We start from the raw sequence: 17018 nt of genomic DNA on the forward strand, positions 1-17018 counted from the left end.
GCTGCCAGCTGCCTGAGGCCAAGATGTCGGGCGACGGGGCTGCCCAGCTCCGCGCCGGCACTGCCAGAGCTGCCAGCCCAGCCAGCCCGCAGAGAAGGCTTCCTGAGCCAGGCGGGCGGTTTGTAGAAAGCCAGCGGGGTTCCCAGGCGGTGCTTCATCTCTCTCTCTAGAACCCGCTTCTCGGCGGGGAGCGCCCGCTTCCAGCCCGGGCCTGGCCCCGCCATCGCGCCTCAGGGCCCTGAGGTGATCCCGGGCGTGGCGCCGGCCTGCGGGCAGCGCGCGCGCCGCTACTCGCGGCATTACGGCAGGGGAGGCGGGGCCGTGGGCGGGGCTTCAAACGTGGCGGCGGCTCAATAGGAGCGGGGCTGGGGGGTGGGGCTATCTGGGCGGGCGGCGGCGGCGCGGCTGGAAGGGCGGAGGCGTTGTTGGGAGTGCGGCTGAGCGGGGCGCGTGCTGCCGGGTGAGGGGAGCGCGCGGGGAGGGCGGGAGGGACGCAGGCAGGCAGGCGCCCCCCATCCCCTCAGGGCTCGCCGTCCCCTATCCCCTCAGGGCTCGCCGGCTGCCGCCCCCTGGAGCCCGCCCTGCGGGGCTCTCGAGGGCCGCTGCGGGGAGAGCGGCGAACCCTTCCCGGGGCTCAGGCCGGGTCAGAGCTGCCTAGAAAGGGGGGAACGCGGCTTGGAAGCGCCGCGGGGGAGTGCTTGAGCGGCCCCCCGGAGGACGCGTTCTCCGGCGCTCGGTGCCCGCGGGTGCCGGGAGCTGCCTCGGGGCATCGCCCGCGGCTCAGCGCCTTGTTCTGGGGTCTGCGAGCGGCAGGCTCCGGCCCCTGTCCCGCTGCGGGCCTCCGCCGGGGAGCTGCAGCGTGGCTGGGGGAAAAGCCGAAAGCGACACTTCAGAAAATCGCGGGGTCTTTGTAGAGAAGTTGGGAGTATCGCGGTTACCAAAAAAGTGAGAGGGCTGATTGCCTTTCTCCTTGCCCTATGGGTTTGGACGTGACTGCTGTTACCACAGAACTTGGGTTACTGCACGCTGGCTGCCTGTCCGAGCGCCCTGAGATAGGGCAAACGATGTCCTCAGCTCCAGAAAGGCCTGCGAAACCCGCTTGTTCTGTCTCGTTTTAACCTCTTGTTTTCTCTGAAAAACGCTGTTCTGCGTTTTTGTGCAGGCAGGCGGGCGTGCAGCCGGGCTGTGGGTGCGTGTGCTGGGCATGATGCGGCGGCGGGAGCCTCGGCAGCGAGGGGCTGGGGGGCCGCGGCGGAGGGTTGGCTGGGGTGGAAGCTGGTGGCTCTGCCTGGGGTGGTACGGTGGCTTGCTGTGGTCTGGTCATGCGAAACGTGCTGTTGGCCAGACAGGAATAATTTTGTTTCAGGCAGCAAGCAATATCCTTGTAACCTGGAAGCAAGGAGGAAAGAGACTGTATAAATAAAGACTATGTTAGGAGCTGTCTGGCTCTGTGGTGTTTGGTATTCCTAGCCAGTAATAACGCCTGTTCCTCAGCAGTGGGTACTGAAGGTAGGCTTTCCCAGATGTTTTTCTGTAACAAAACCTCTTGCCCCTTAATTTTATAGGTGCTCTGTGAGGGCGCAGCTGGGCTGGAAGGCCACCACAGCCGTCGTCACCAGGGTAATACTCCAGCCTTCTGGCGTTAAGGACCTAGGAAATAATCCCACAGGTATGTTGTAAATATATATAGCAACCAATAACTGCCAGTTGTGTTTTACAGGCAGAACACTATTCTACAATTGTAAATTGGCATTGCTGTGACACTAACAGACAAGAATTTTGCTTCTTGCTTATGCCATAATTTCTTGAGATTTTTTTTTTTAATGTAGCTCTTCCCAGTGCGGGAAGTACGAGCCCAGAGTATGATTATGTATTTCAGAGATGGTAACAGCAGAGGGAGCATGATTTAGCATTTGGTATGAGAAGTTTTTCATTCTAGGTTAAAGTCAAGAATCCAGTCTGTTTATAATTTCCATGCTGTGCATATTGGCAAGCTTCCAGAGAAGCAAGCTGTAAACACAGATATGTTTCCTATGACTAGTTCTGATTTTTGTCTATAGCTTTCTATATGTCTGAGAAATGAGAATGCGGAGTATGGTAAGGGGCACATTCTAGGGTGATCTTAGAATAGATTCAACCTCTGCGCCTCTGAGATAATGTCTGATTTTCATTAAACTGCTGATATTAAATGAAAGAAAGGGTTCACTGATGGTATAGACCATTTTTATATATAAAACCCCCCTTCTTTCTGGACAGGAAGATTTTTTTAATGCTGTATGAGCATATGGAAGGTTAAGTATCATGATGTACTAAAATTACGGGCTTTGCACAGTAAAATGCAGTCTGAATTGTAATGCTGAAAATAAGCTCAAGTGGGAAAAGCATGCAGTCTTGCTGCTCTATCTTCAGCAGCTGTGGGATTTGACTCCAGTCGGCTTCAATGACGAATAGGCTTGCAGATGCTGCAGAGTAAGATGCATGCAGATTTGCGGTGCCTTAGATTAGATTTTCTTGCCTGCTGGAGTGCAGAAGAAATATTCTTTGCTGTGGTTTAGAAAAAAATAAACTGTTGGGAGCTAATCAAGATACTTACAGTTTCTAAGGTTATTATAATGAAGTATAACACGAGCCATTCTATTGGCAGAAACACATGCAGTAGTGCATGAATGTGCTGTGTCCTTGCTCATGCATGCAAATGAACAGCTTTTCCTCCTTTTCTCTTGGCTTGCCTTGAAAAATACAAGGCAATCATGCTGTATTATTTGTTAGGCAATTATAATTGTTTTCAGATACAGAGTAAGCCCTTTGGCAAGAAAGGTAGCAGTGTTGGCATAGGCTGTCTTGAGCAGTAAATCCAATGTACTGGAGGAAGGCGCTTGGAAGCAGTTGTTTGATGAAGAGAACTTGCTTGCGAGGAGGCACCTGATGTTGAAAGGGAGCAGTGCCTTTTCTGTCTCTCCGGGTATGACAGAAAACTTGCTAAAAATAGCAAGGTAACTAACTGCATGCTGCACTGGCGGTGCCGCAGAGCCTGACCTGAGGTTCAAGACATGACAGTGCAGTCTGGGTGGGGTGCTCACAGGCTTGAAGTCCAGAGTTCTTTGGGTCGCAGGGGTGGCTGAACACTGGAGTGTCTGAGTTCAGGTGGATAATGAATTTTGTACCTGAATTGCTTTTTTCAAAGTCCTCAACCAACGGTGAAGGTCTGCTTTCTTAGGATAAAATTAATATGTTTCCTTACGACTTAATAATTTCTAAATAGTTCTGTAGCTGCTGTCATGTGCCAGGCATCTCCCGGCCAAGGTGTCGGGCTGATCTGTAAGACTTGAAATACTGCTGCAAGCTGGATGTTTTTTATGGCTGCTTTTCTTTGAGAGGTGTTGAAGCTCTTCCGTGGCAACACCCTGAAAATCTGTTTACTGTTCAGCACATCTTTCGGCTCTAAAGAAGTGTGTAAGCCATCTTGCAGTTTTTTGTGTACTATTCTCCACTTAAATATATTTAGCCTTATCTACAGCCATCAATACTGATAGCAAGTTGTTGCCTGCTCCGTTGTTTGTGGAGGGGAATGGGGATGAAGCCAGCTGCACGGCCAGTTCAGTACTACTTGCTGTGTCTGCAAGCAATCAGGCAGCGGGTGGAAGGCACTGGCATTTGGAGAAGCCCTGAGCAAACCTGTCTCATCCAAGAGTCTAACCTCAAATTGTTGTTTGAGGATGGACCTTTCTTCAGAGCCTGGCGTGTGGGCCTCGACTGTGTATGGGCCAAGAACCCATCTGTGGCCTGAGGTGGCTTTGAAGTAGTGATTTGCTTGTTAGATTTCACCATGATACTTTAAATTTAGATACATGTGGAAGCAGCTGTTCTAGCAGTGATTTTCCAGGTGTCTTTAACAGCACAGGCAAGCACAGAAGAGGAGACAGGCTGTAACCTGTATTTGTGTCATCAGCTTGTAAGTTATTGCACTGTGATGGTTCAGAAATATGGTATATTAGTTAGTTTTTGACAGTATCTAGTTATGATACTTTGTCTCACAAACTTTATTCCCCTATAGCGAAGTGTGGGTATAGGTCTGTAAGAATGGAACCAAACTAGAGAACAAGTGGTCTAGCGTAATTGCTTGGAAGAAACCATTGCTATATGATCTGGAAAAAAATAACAGACCAAAAGCCTGGAAGAAATAGAGAAATAGATCTGTCAGGAGTAACTGAAATTTCTCATGAAGGAAACACGTTGCAGAGAATGCCTGATGACCTAAGATACTGACAGAGCAGTGACTTCTGCTGTGATCTGTGCTCAGTATTGGTAACATGCTGATGCAGTGAGCTGGCAGTCTGCTGGCCAGTGATGGCATGCAGGTTTTGAACTGTAATTCCATATGGATCAGTGAAGCACTGCACACTTTGTCATCTCTTTTTGCTTTTGATCAGTATGTTCTACCTGTTTTAGCTGTTACCCAGGTGCATTGCTATCTTGAATATGAACTACCTTGGTGTGGCTGTGAGGTTGCGTCATCTGAGTTTTGTGGGCTGGAAACTGAAATATAGACTTAGAAAGAAATGCATTCACAGGGGCTGACATTAACCCCGTGAAACTTTTTCCCCCCAGCTAGCCTTTGGAAAGAGAGGTGACCTTGGCCAGTAGCAGTCTGGGGCAGCTAAATCACACTCCAGTTCCATATCTCTCCTGGAGAAGCCTGATAGTAAAAGGAGTGCTGTCCTCTGAGTGATGGAGTGGAAGAATACTGTGTTTTCTTCTGGAGCTCCTGTAATCAAAATGAGAGTTCACAATACAGCAAGAGCCACGCTCTGGCCTGATTTGCCATAATAAGCAACAATAAGGGATGTGACTCTTGTGCTTTAAATTACGTGGTCTGGTCTTATGTTGGTTCCACTTAGTTTAATTCGAAGTCTGTACAAATTGGGAGCCTGGACGAAGGACTTGCTTTTGTCAGTCCCTGTTTTTAGTTCGTCTGTCAGGCAATTGAAGGGTTTCTTCTGACTTCTTTTATTCTTCTGAGCACACCCTTATCTGGGAATGAAAACTGACATCAGGAGTGAATGATCAGCTGTGAAACAGGTAATTGAACATGCGAGTTGCACTATTGTGTGTGCTACCACTATTGTTTTGAAAAAAGCAGCAGAATGCAAATCAAGCCCCCTTATACACAGTTGTGCCAACTGAGTGGTACTTGCTGAGACTCTTTTGTGGGGTGAAGGCTGGGAGAGAGGTGCATGCTTTCAAGGCCTCTAGCTTCAGCATACGTGGGTAGGTGTGCTGCCTCCTGTCTAGAGGAGGGCTCTATGGGGACCGTGCTCTTGTTCTGTGGCGTACAAAGGAAGCTGCAGCCTATTGGCTTGATCAGAAGTGGGAGTCCTGAAGGGTTGGATGAGTAAGAGGTATTTGTTTCCCCTTCTGACCTGAAAAATATCCTCCCTTTGGCTCGTGTGGGAGCTGGCTTGACACCCCACGGCTGGGTATGAAACTCAGAGCGGGTGAGAAACTGATAACCCTGGTAGATGTGCAAGCAGCTTTTCTTTTATAGGTCAGGCCCATGTTTGCTATCTTCTTCATTAAGAATTTTTAGAAAGCTTATTTAATGAAGAATTCAGTCTAACTTGTGGAGAAACATTCCATCCTGGTCTATTTTGTCTAGAAGAACCTTTTTTTTCCTTCTGCCAGTGCTCTCTGAAGTCTGACAGCACTCTTTCCAGTGGGAGCAATGATTCATTGAGGTCTTACACTCTAAAGAAGTGTTTGTACAATATCCATTTGGTTAGCTTTTTAGCTCTGCTGGATAGGTACATTTAAGGGAAGGGAAGGAGCAAAACCTTAAATATCTATTGCTGTTTTCAGAGAAGTTTCGTTCTATCGGTGTTGCTGGAACAGCTGCTAGCTACAGTGAGAGCTGTCTCTGGAGTAAGGCAGTGGTGTATGTGCCCATCTGAGGTACACGTGGCCTTCGGATCCCTGGGCTGATGGCACTTGATACACCATGGCGAGCCGGGGCACTGCGCTTGTTGTCCTGAGCTGTCTTTGAGCCCAAGCTTCAGGCAGCGGGAACTGCCTGCTGTTGGTTCTCATAGCCCACTTCTCAATCTGTTGCAAAGGAATGTTGCTGCTCTTGCTTAAACAAAAGGAGATCCTAAATTCACCTGTCCATCATGATATCTTCATCATTTGAAGATGCTGTTGAAAAAAAGCCAGGAATGTAGGCAATATTTGTCCTACACAGGCTTCTTACCTGGCATGTCTATGCAACTAAGCTCTTCCAGTCTCTGTTTGAATAAAACATGCTGGCTTTATAAACATTTGTCTCAGTTATTGAGGTAGGAGGTGCTAATGCCCTTTCTGCCTCTCTTACCCTCTTTGTTAGCAGATGGTTTAGTTGTGATGGGGTGGGCATGCATACGTGTGTGAGTGCACACATGCTCATGCTGTCCAAGAATGTGGTTATAACATCATGTTCAGCCTCCTGTAATTCATTATTTGTGCTGTTTTTCCCAGTAACAGCTGTGAAAAGAATGTGTACAAACAACTTGAAAACCCTGCAGCCAGGTGTCCTGCTTGTTCAAGCAAAAGCCGATTTCTCTGTTTACTGAGGTTTCTGTTTATTGGTTCAAGTAAATCTGAGTAGGATGGCAAAGCTGTTTAAGATCTGCTATAAAGACAAGCTGCTAGCTGTAGTAAGTGGTGTTCTTGGCAGATATCCTCAGCCATGAGAGAACATGGTCGGGAGGTGCAGGCTGGAGAACGTAGAGTTGTGTTGTTTTAACTGGCAAATTCCCTTGTAATTGTTTTGCCAGGCTTTGTGTAGTGCATCCAAAAAAGCACTCCGTGAGACAACGACAGACTATGCAGATGGACACTTGTGGCTTAATATATCCAAATTAATGTACTTCCCAAGTGCTCTTGACTTGCTGTGCTTTCTGCTACATCACTTATTGTGGCTTTCAGTATTGGCAGACCTCTGCATGGTACTATTCATTCAGCTTTACTCAGTTCTCAGATTACCCATGTACTAGTTCTGAACTAACTTAAACAAGCAGTTTGGGAATATGTGGTTTGCAGGGGGGTGAGAAACAGAAGAGGGAAAGGAGAGGACTTACTATGATGCTGTGAGACATTTTCCTGCTTACTCATGCTTGCAGACTGTTGTGGTAAATGTTTCTGATTCCTCATGTAGTCTTTTAAAGCAACTGGAATAATAATTTTAAAACAATAATCTTGCTGTGTGATAATACATAGCAGAGAACAGAGCTATTTCTAAGGTTCTTTGTGATTGTAGTAGCGTTTGTGGTGTGTTTGGTGTTTGTCTGTGGCACGGGTGAGCTCAGCTAAGGGTGAGAGCTTCTATCGTGCTGTGGGCTTGAAAAACCCGGAAGGAAAGGGCGATATCCACGTTTCGGCTTCCGTCTCGTGTTGTGCAGGCAGATACGTGGAGCCCAAGGGAATAATGAGCTAGGGTTGTTCCAGAACTATCTTATATTAATACCTTCCCACTTGCGGCACTGCTTGAAGTTTTAGGATATTGCATGTATTTTCCCTTCCCTTCTCTTCTCCATCCCACTTTCTCATCTGATTTAAGTGATTCCAGTTTGCCCCAAATAGCTGCATGTTGTTTAGTGTATTTGGAGTAAGAGCAGGCTGCAAGTGGTCATTCCCAGTCACCAGTTTACCCAGTTACAATGGGTAGGAAAAAAAGAATAATTGTCTCGAATTCAGGTGACCAGTTGCCATCTTTGTTTTGACACTGTGTCCAGGGGTGTTGTGAGCTCCGTGTTTGCTGAGCAGCAGTGCTCATCTGAGGGCTGGCTGCAGTGGCTGCTCCCGCTCAGTGAACAGGCAGCTCTGGAGTGAGCTGTGGGCTGGTCCAAGTGCGGGCAGGCTCCTCGTAAATTCCCTGGAAGAGGCAGTCTTGGCTATTGGATCTACCAGGAGAATTACAGCTCCCTGGAGGCTCTTCTGTATGGACCTTGCATCCCTTACTTCCATTGTCTACTACCTTGTCTGCCTGTCTGCTCAGGCTGGCTTTCCCTTCTGTGCCATTGGTGGGCTGTGCTCTTACAAGGGTAACAATCTGCTCTCAGCCTCCCTGTCCTCCATCTGGGCTTCAAAGCTGGCACAGCCTGCAAAATACAGAATTCATAAAGGCTGTGCCCAGAGGCCAGTATGCTGGGATGATGCATCTTGAATAAGCAGAGTTGGAAATTTCACTTTCAACTTTTCCAGCCATCGCTGCCACTTCCATACTGCAGAATGCTATATTTCTGTTTGGCTTTCTCACTATTTGTATTTCTAGACAGTTTTTATATAACTGAGTTTCACAGCATGCTACAAGTCTGACCATTTAATTTAGACTTTTATTATTATTGGAATATCATACAGCTTTGTATACTCTCCTATTTTCCAGCTATAATTGTGCATGATGTGGAAGGCATTGAGCTGCCCTTGCAGAAGATCTTGTTCTCACTGTCTCAGAGGACAAATGTATTTCTTCCATTACTTGTGTCATGGGGGCCTTCTGTGGACTGCAGTGTCTTCCATGTAAATCCCAAGGAATATACCAGATAGCATTTGAGACTGTTAAGTAACAGCTCCTGTGGTCAAAGACCTTTTTCAAGCTCTACTGATTAGAATTCGGTTTTCCAAAGATGTAAATCATTTTCATGAGGGTGAAATGATTGAAGATGAAGATTAATGCCTTGGGCTTTTTTCCCCACAAATAAGTTAATAACTTTTCTCTTTCTTTTCCTTTTTATTTGTTACAGGTTTGAGCTACCTGGAAGATGAAGCCCTGGCTGCAGTTGGTGTTCTTTGCCTATACTTTCTTGATCTGGCGCACAGAAGCAGAGTTCTTCACCTCCATAGGTATGGAAAGAACCAATGCATGGTGTTCTGATGTAGTTAATGGGATTGCCAAAACTGTTAAAGTTTACAGTTGAAGCATATGGCTTTCTTCATATGGCCCTATCAAACACTGTCCTCATTAGGAAAAGCTACTCTTCTGCATCAGTGATGCTATTCTGCATTGCAAGCCTTGCATAAGTGCAGTTTGTTTGCAGCTGAGTAGCTTAGAACACGGTGACCAACCCAATACAAGTGTCTCTGGGGACTGTCAGTAAAGTAAGACAGTTCCTGTGGTTTATGAAGAATTGTGCACCTGTTGTCATATTGAGCACAGCACAAACCTTATGCTAAAAAGCTTAGTCCTGAATTTGTGATTCATGAAAAGAATTTAAGTGATAAATATGTGAAATATTTTCTTTCACAAGCCTGAAATCTTCTGTCTTCTCAAATCTGGAATTAGGTGTGGGAAGGAAAAATTGATATCCCCCTTACCTTGTGTGTATTTGGTAAGACTTGAGTAAATCCTGAAGAATTCACATTGTTATAAAGCCTGAGAATAGATTGATTTTTATGACAATTTAGTTCTTGTGTTCTAATAGCTGTGATACAACCATGTGTGATTGTCGCAGAGCATAAAAATAAGCACAAACTGAGTTTTCTTCTGTGACTTGGTCTGATGTTTTCCTGTGGAATAGTATGGGCAATTTACACCCGTAAGGATAATCGATGTTGATTAACTACAGCTGGCTGCTCTCCAGAATACCTTTTGAGCTCAGTGGAGCTATATTTCTGAATGGCAAAACTCAAAACTCCCAGTGGTTTTAGTACCCTTGGAACTGCTCGGCCAGAGCATGGCAGAGTGGTGTTTCACTACCAACCTCCAGCGCATGCTCCCGTGCTCTGGAGTTGGCTAAACAGTATTTAACTACGTGTAGATTATTTGGTTCTCCTTTTTGCCTAAGTTAAGTAGCTTTTTGTACAGAGTTACTGTGAAGGATCACCCTTTTCTTTACACTTACCTATTCCTGAACCTTTCCTAACTCTGAAAATAACGCAGCCTGCTGACTTCTGTCTGCTTGATCATGCATCATTAATAATTAGTTTGGAATGCTGAAACTAAAGTTCTGGCTGCATTTATAAATCTCATCCGGTCTTTCTGTTCGGTCTGAAAAGCAAAGTTTGTCATAGCAATTAGGATTGATATGCTAGCAATTTCCACTAATGCCAGTCAGGAGAGAGAGTGTGTGTGTGTCAGTCTGTAAACATTAGTCTGAAATTCCTATGTACTTAATGTTAGGTTATGTTTCCACAGTTACCCATCTTGAAAAGCTGTAATTTTAAGTGATGCCAATGGTTAGACTAATTTATTAGTGTGACCTAATCTGCACCCATATGTAGAACAGATGCTTTGGCAACTTATTTGGATCTTCGATTGCTTTGACTCAATAGCTGTATTAATATCAAACCTTTCTTTTGATTGTCTTGCATATAATTGTAGTACTAAAAGTAATTCAGAGGTAGTGGAAGGGTCGAAGCAAAGCTACATGAGCCTTAAAGTTGAGATTTTTAAAGTATTTGAATGCCAGACCTGTATGTATAATAGCTTTTGTGGTTTACAGGCATTGAAGTACACGCCCTTAATTTGTCTGTTCTTTGTGGTGGTTTAAATAGCCCTGGAGCATCTGAAGTCTGTCTTCTGTGCTGTTGGAAATTGTTACTTTTTTTTAGGTCTGATTACAATTTGCTCATACTCTGTTTTTAGGTCAAATGACAGACCTGATTTATGCAGAGAAAGACTTGGTACGGTCTTTAAAGGAATATATCCGAGCAGAAGAGAACAAGCTCGCTCAGATTAAAAGGTACGGGGAGAGGTTTGCATAACAAAGGGTGACAAAATGGTTAATCTGTTGTGTTCAGTTATACCACACCTTTCTGTCACCACTCTTTGCTGCTAGATCTTGTTAGTATTTCCTCAGCTGGTAATCACAGTGAGACCATAGGTACTAACTTGGTTGTAATTTATTCCCGTAAACTTGCGGAGTGGGAGCCCTGCTTCAGCTACTGTTTAGATTTTTCCTGCTTGTTTAGAAACTGTTGTCTGCTGGGCTCTTCCCACTCTTCCCCGTCCTTGTACTGTCACAGTGCTTCTGTGGAGAAGACACTAGTGATATCAGAGGAGCTCTGTCCATGTGAGTTAAATGCCTCTGGGTGCCAGTGCTCTCTGCTACCTGTTGTAAGCAGTGGTCATGTGGTGAAACAGCAGTGTGCCAGTTGCAGTGTTGAGCGGAGTGCACGCTGAACCCCCATCTTCCTTCCTGTGTTGGCTTTGCTCTCAGGGGCAGCTCTCCTCTGCCTCGCTCTCTTCAGTCACTGACCTGGCTACAGCACATCTCCACGTTATCCTGATTGCTCAGATCCCTTGAAAGGCTCTTGCTGACAACAGATATTTTCTGTGTCGCTTAGGAAGACTGTTAATACTTATCTGGCTGAAAGTAATATCTAACAGGGTGTGACACTAGAATAGTGTAAATGAGGTCCAGGTTCAGAAGAGATGAGTGCCTGTAAACGAAGCCACGCTTTCCAAAGAATTTCTAAACTCTGGGCTTTATGTGGCAGTTTGATCTCCCTTAAGGGGTGTAGGGTGGGGCTGGGGCTATGGAGTAGTGAAATGATATTAATTCCTTGTCGCTTGTATACACAAATGTTCATTTCTTGAAAAGCTGCCCTTTTGAGGAAAACTATATTTCAAGTATTGTTAAAGAGAATGTCAGTTCAATCTATGTATGAACTGGTCGTCTTTAAAAAAGCCTTTTTTGATAGACTGACATATGCAAGTGCTTTTTTATGATTCAAAAGCACATTGTGATGTGCATAAAGAAACTAGAACTTGACAGTATTACTGCTTTGCAAAATAAACATTAGAAGTAGTGAGGCTAAATTAAAAAGGGAGTGCTGGTGAGACTGGTCTTAAGATATGGTTAAAAGTTGTTTGTAACCATAGTTCATTCATGGCTTACTAAGTTTGAGATTACAGGCGCAAAGGGGATTTCTTATGTTCAGTTATTAGCTTATCTCAGCAGAGTGTTTTCTTCCTATTGAGTACTGAGAGAGGAACACACAGCTTGGCCAGGTGTAGAAGTTAAGGGATAATATAAAGGGCAAAAGAAGAAATTCTCACTGTAGCATTGTCAAGATAGTGGACAGTTCAAATGTACTGTAACACCGCAGGTGAAGCTTCCCACTGCTGCTTCAGAGCTGAACAGCAGTGCGATCGAGGTGACGGACAGCACTGCCACTGTATTGTCTGAGGGTTTCCACTCGGAAAATCAAAGCTTATGGTTTAGTTTCCATAAAGCAAAAAAGCTCTTGGGGGGTTTAGTTATGCTTGTATTTTTACCAAGATAGCTAAATGACACTGTCAGTGATTGTGTGCTATATATATAATTAGTTTCTGAAGTGCAGTATGCTGAAAATTGACGGCCAAGACTCACTGCAGGTGAGGTGCATGCCTGCTGTAGTAAGGTTTAAAATGGCAAGCAGGGAAACAAATTCCTTTTAAAAGAAAGACTATTGTAATTAAAAAAGTATTCAGTTATACTTCACTTTATCCCTATGAGGTTGAAAGCTTGAAAGCTGGTCATGATGACAAAAGCAGCAATGAATTGATTCTAGCTGTGTAATTAGGATGACTTGAGAAGGAAGACATGCATTCATATATTGTTCTCAGACTGAGGCGTACACTTCTTGTTCCAGCTGGGCTGAAAAAATGGATATACTGACTAGCAAATCAACCTCTGATCCAGAAGGCTATCTGGCACATCCTGTGAATGCATATAAGCTGGTGAAGCGTTTAAATACTGACTGGCTGGAATTGGAAAACCTGGTTCTTCAGGATACAACAAATGGTAAGGAGTTACAGGAGAGGAGATGTCAGTAGGAGGTAACCTGACAACAGTTGCTTACCCTCCTTGTATTCTGGAAAGCTGCAGGCTCAGCTGTGGTTTAAATATTATTGCCAAGTTTGCTTGAAACTTAAACTAATGGCTGGCTGCTTGTTTACTGGTTACTCAGGTGAGGGGAACTTGCTGCTGAAATATCTGTCAAGACTCAAAGAAACTGTATCAGTCTTAGGCCTGTTAGATTTCGTGTTGTTTGGGGCAAAGGGGAGAATTGGATATGCTAAAGTGGTCAGCTGTGGCAACTGTTGTTTTATGCCTAGTCTTGAGCTTTATGTTCCTTTATATACAAACTTGCTCATCTGCTTTCCCAGTCTCCTGCTGCTTTTGGTGATCATTGTTTTTCTGTGTTGATTGGTAATAAGGTTTAAGAATGAAAATGAGACCCGTACTGAATTGAAGAATTTCGTCAGCCCCAGCATTAGCAGTTGGCAGATGTAGTCAGTGTGTTGATAACAGGATAATACACAATTGCTGTCTGTAAACCTATCCTTCTACATCAAATGTTTCCAATTCTAATATTTGCTTTTACATCATATTGTCAAAGTGTCTGCCTGAGTTTGCTTCCATAGCTTATTTTTTTAATGGAGGTTTATTTTTACTGGACTCCTTGAAAGTAAGGGAGAAGCAGCTATGTTTTTCAGGCAGAACACTGTGTGTTTTCCCTTGCTACTCGGCATATACTAAAGTTTAGATACTTGGAAGTTTTTTCCAGCCACGATTTTTATTGCCTTTTGGAATAATCATCCTAGATGGAAATAAAATACCGAATTCTGTGGAGTACTTCTGTCATTAATTCTTTTTCTAAAGGCTTCCTTTTCCAGTTCAGCTTGCTGCATGACTGGAAATGGCTGGGTGGTTGTCCTTCAGTTGGTTGCCCGCACTTCTGCCCAACCAACCTGGTGTAGATTTATGTCGTGCATTTAATTTTATTTCTAAATGTCACCAGTTTTACTTGCCAGGTTTAAAAGCCCCTTACTGAGTAAGGCCCTGACCCTGCTGAGGGAGTCTCGGATCAGGGTCTCTGTCCTTTGAGCTGAGATTTGAACAGTTCTTACGGCTTTCCAGGTTTGAGTGCAGTTTGAAATCATTGTCCAGTAGTGTGATCTGCAGTTGTCTCTGTGGATATTGCAAGAGAACTGAGGAAAGCTGTTAAGTTTTCATGCTGGAAGGAGTCATTACAGGGGAATGAAGATCATTAGATTCACATTGTACTTTAGTAATTGTGCAGCACCAGAAAATAGACGGGTTTAGTTATTTACCCTTTGTCTTTTGCTTGTGAGCTGTATTTCTTAAAATGGGACAAAAACCAATGTTTTTATAACTTAAAAGCCTAATAAGAGTCTTTAAACCTGGATTATTTCAATCACAATTCCAAAAACAAAGCAGATGTTTCCCCCTGTGTGTTAACCTGGTACAGATATTTATTCAAACTCTGAAAGTAACATCTTTCCCTTTTACTGCAAAGGCTTTATTGCAAATCTTACAATTCAGCGTCAGTTTTTTCCAACTGAAGAAGATGAGACTGGAGCTGCGAAGGCTCTGATGCGCCTGCAGGACACATACAAACTGGATCCGGAAACTCTCTCTCGAGGAAACTTACCAGGTGAGGGCACAAAGGTCTCTTCTCCTTTAGAAAGAAGGAAGTGGTAACATCTTCCAACTCTCTCCAAAAGTCCTTTTTCAGTAGTGAGGAAGCACCACAGTACTGGGAGTGCATGTGGCTTAGGTGCTTGAGGACGTAGCTACCTCAGCACTTTGAGAACAACCTTGAGGTTGTTTCCACCTGAGCCAAGGCACCATGGTCTGCAGTGACCAGTCCAAGTAGCATTTTTAAAGAAGTATTACTTTAAAACAAAATGCTGATTCAGATCATACCATACCAAGACAACAAAGGACAACATACTTTCTTGTGCTGGTTACTGTGTAAGCAAGTACTATGGGTACTTCCTGTCCCTGATAACTTGCAAACCGAGGGAAGGAGCTGCTGCATAATTCATTGCTCTGATGGCCCTTGCAAAGCTTGGCTCTGTTCTTGTTTGCAAACAGTGTTGTTCCGATGAGGCTTTGGTCGAATCACTTTGCTCCTGTTCTTTTTGTGAAATGGGGACTAACAGTTTTTGCCACAGAGTAATGTTTTGGAAAGCATGTAGATATATTGGGATGCTTCAGCATTTTGGCAGCGGAATCCTGATAAATGTTTGCTGCTTCTTGTGAGAGGCTTACTGAAACAGGTTATGGTTACTAGCAACATACTCTTTATAAACGGAATAGGCTTCATTTGAGTGTGGGTTGATGAGTTGACAAAACAGGTTTAGTTACCACATGTAGGTTATTAACAATGAACTTAATTTGAAGTCTTATCTGTGAATCTGCTGCGCTGGAGCAACCGGAAATCAGTGCACAGTTAGTCAAATGGATACCCGGTTTGTCTAAATAACAATCAGCTTGCTTATGCACAAATATACATCTTCAGTAAAGAGCAAACAAGCTAGCTCTGCATATGGTCAGGCTTCTCTGATCATCTATCAAGTGTTAATGTGTAGGTTCAGTAAAATCTTCTAAGTTGTAAGTCTGCTCTGCCTTTGTCTACAACAGGAAACAGAATAGCTTAACACTGTAATTTCTGTGTTAAAGTTCTCTTGGTTTCCAAAGGAGTTAAAGCTGCAGAATTATGGTAGAATGTAGTCACAGAATCTTTAATTCTGTAATCTTTAATTCTGAAGTTTGGTACAGAACCTAAAATATTGTCTGAGCATATCCTTTTAGAAACCTTTTTGGATGATAGAAGTGTGTAGTTACAGATATTGCTCAATGTGCCCCATCTGTTCAAAGGCAAAGATGCTTCTGTGTGGGTTGCTTAAAGTTATCTTTTTGTTTTTAGGAACAAAATATAGATCCTCTTTGACAGTAGGTGACTGCTTTGGTATGGGGAAGACTGCTTACAATGATGGAGACTACTATCACACAGTACTCTGGATGGAACAAGCCTTAAAACAGCACGATGAGGGGGAGGATACAACAGTCAGCAAAGTCGAGATCCTAGATTATCTCAGCTATGCTGTCTTCCAGTTTGGGGATTTACACCGAGCCATGGAGCTTACCAGACGTCTCATATCCCTTGGTACGAACAAAAGACCTGCTGTTCTAGTGCTGGGGGGTGTTGTCAGCAGCAGCGCCAGGAACAGTCATGGCCCATACATGTTGGTGAGCTGACTGGAAGGATATCCTGCCAGGTGACTTATAATAAACACAGGTCCTAGAAAAAAACCAAAACAGTCTACTTATACATGAAGTACCTTTAACAAGCTGTCTTATAGTCCATGCTGTTATTACCTAAAGACCAAGTGGGTGTCTGACTGCAGTGCCTGTGTGCTTTGCTTCAGTGTACTGAGATGTTGCGTTTGGCAATGGTTAAACCTGGGCTGTCTCAAGTGGAGAGCAAGGCTGCCACAGACTTAAGCAGAGCGCTGTATCTTCTGTAAAGTCCTCCTGACTTCATGTGTTCCTCTTTACTCGTCAGTGCAGGTACTCTTTGTCAGAAGAATACCTTGCCTGAGATCTCAAAAGGAGGTTTTAAGAACTCAGTCTGCTCTGAATATTCAGAAATAAATTCTTTATCTCTGGTGTTTCTCCTTTGAGTAAGCAAAGAAGCGTTGCTTCTTATACAACTCTGCCTACTTCCTGCATTGGAAAGATTTATCCTCTCCAATTAGAGTTAACATCTACTGTGTTACGGATTTGTATGGTTTTTTAATCAGCTGTGTTTCTTAATTTAGATGTTAGCTGTATCCTGTGAGTGGGCGAAGCCTTTCTGTTGAAAAATATGTGTCTGTCTGATTTCTGCAGACGCTGGAATTCGTAGACTAAAATTTACAAGCATATGAGTATGTACTGAATCTAGCTACCTCTGCAATAGGTTTTGCACTGATAGCAGAATGCAAATCCTTGTCAGCACCAAACAGTGGAACAGACTCAGCAGTCTGTTCTGGGAGCACCAGCTTCCTCTGCGCTGGGCTCAGCTTCCTTACCTGTCCACTATTAGTCTGCGCTCTAAGGAGCGGTTACTTCAGTGGCCTTCTGGGTTAATTGAAGAAGGTAAACAGAATAAGGTTGGGGGGGGTTCTAGGTGGTAGTGTGCAGAAACAGTGGTGAACTGGGAATTGCTCCTTCTCAGTTATACTGGGTAGAGATCTGTTGATGAATCAATAT

At 44.3% G+C, this 17018-nt stretch overlaps 1 protein-coding gene across 4 annotated transcripts in view; it reads left to right on the plus strand.

Annotated features, from left to right (window-relative positions):
- Positions 1–390: 390 nt before the first annotated feature.
- The window catches only part of P4HA2 (prolyl 4-hydroxylase subunit alpha 2), a 30230-nt gene continuing 13602 nt past the window's right edge, over positions 391–17018 (plus strand). For all 4 annotated transcript variants that reach the window (XM_075441782.1, XM_075441780.1, XM_075441779.1 and 1 more), the window contains exons 1-7: positions 391–460; positions 1566–1669; positions 8772–8871; positions 10613–10709; positions 12604–12755; positions 14275–14412; positions 15691–15930. In XM_075441782.1, coding sequence (XP_075297897.1) covers positions 8790–8871; positions 10613–10709; positions 12604–12755; positions 14275–14412; positions 15691–15930 — 709 coding nt within the window. In that variant the 5' untranslated portion in view covers positions 391–460; positions 1566–1669; positions 8772–8789. The remainder of the gene's footprint in view (positions 461–1565; positions 1670–8771; positions 8872–10612; positions 10710–12603; positions 12756–14274; positions 14413–15690; positions 15931–17018) is intronic.

Source organism: Opisthocomus hoazin, chromosome 22 (genome assembly GCF_030867145.1).
Source record: "Opisthocomus hoazin isolate bOpiHoa1 chromosome 22, bOpiHoa1.hap1, whole genome shotgun sequence".
Lineage (NCBI taxonomy): Eukaryota > Metazoa > Chordata > Aves > Opisthocomiformes > Opisthocomidae > Opisthocomus > Opisthocomus hoazin.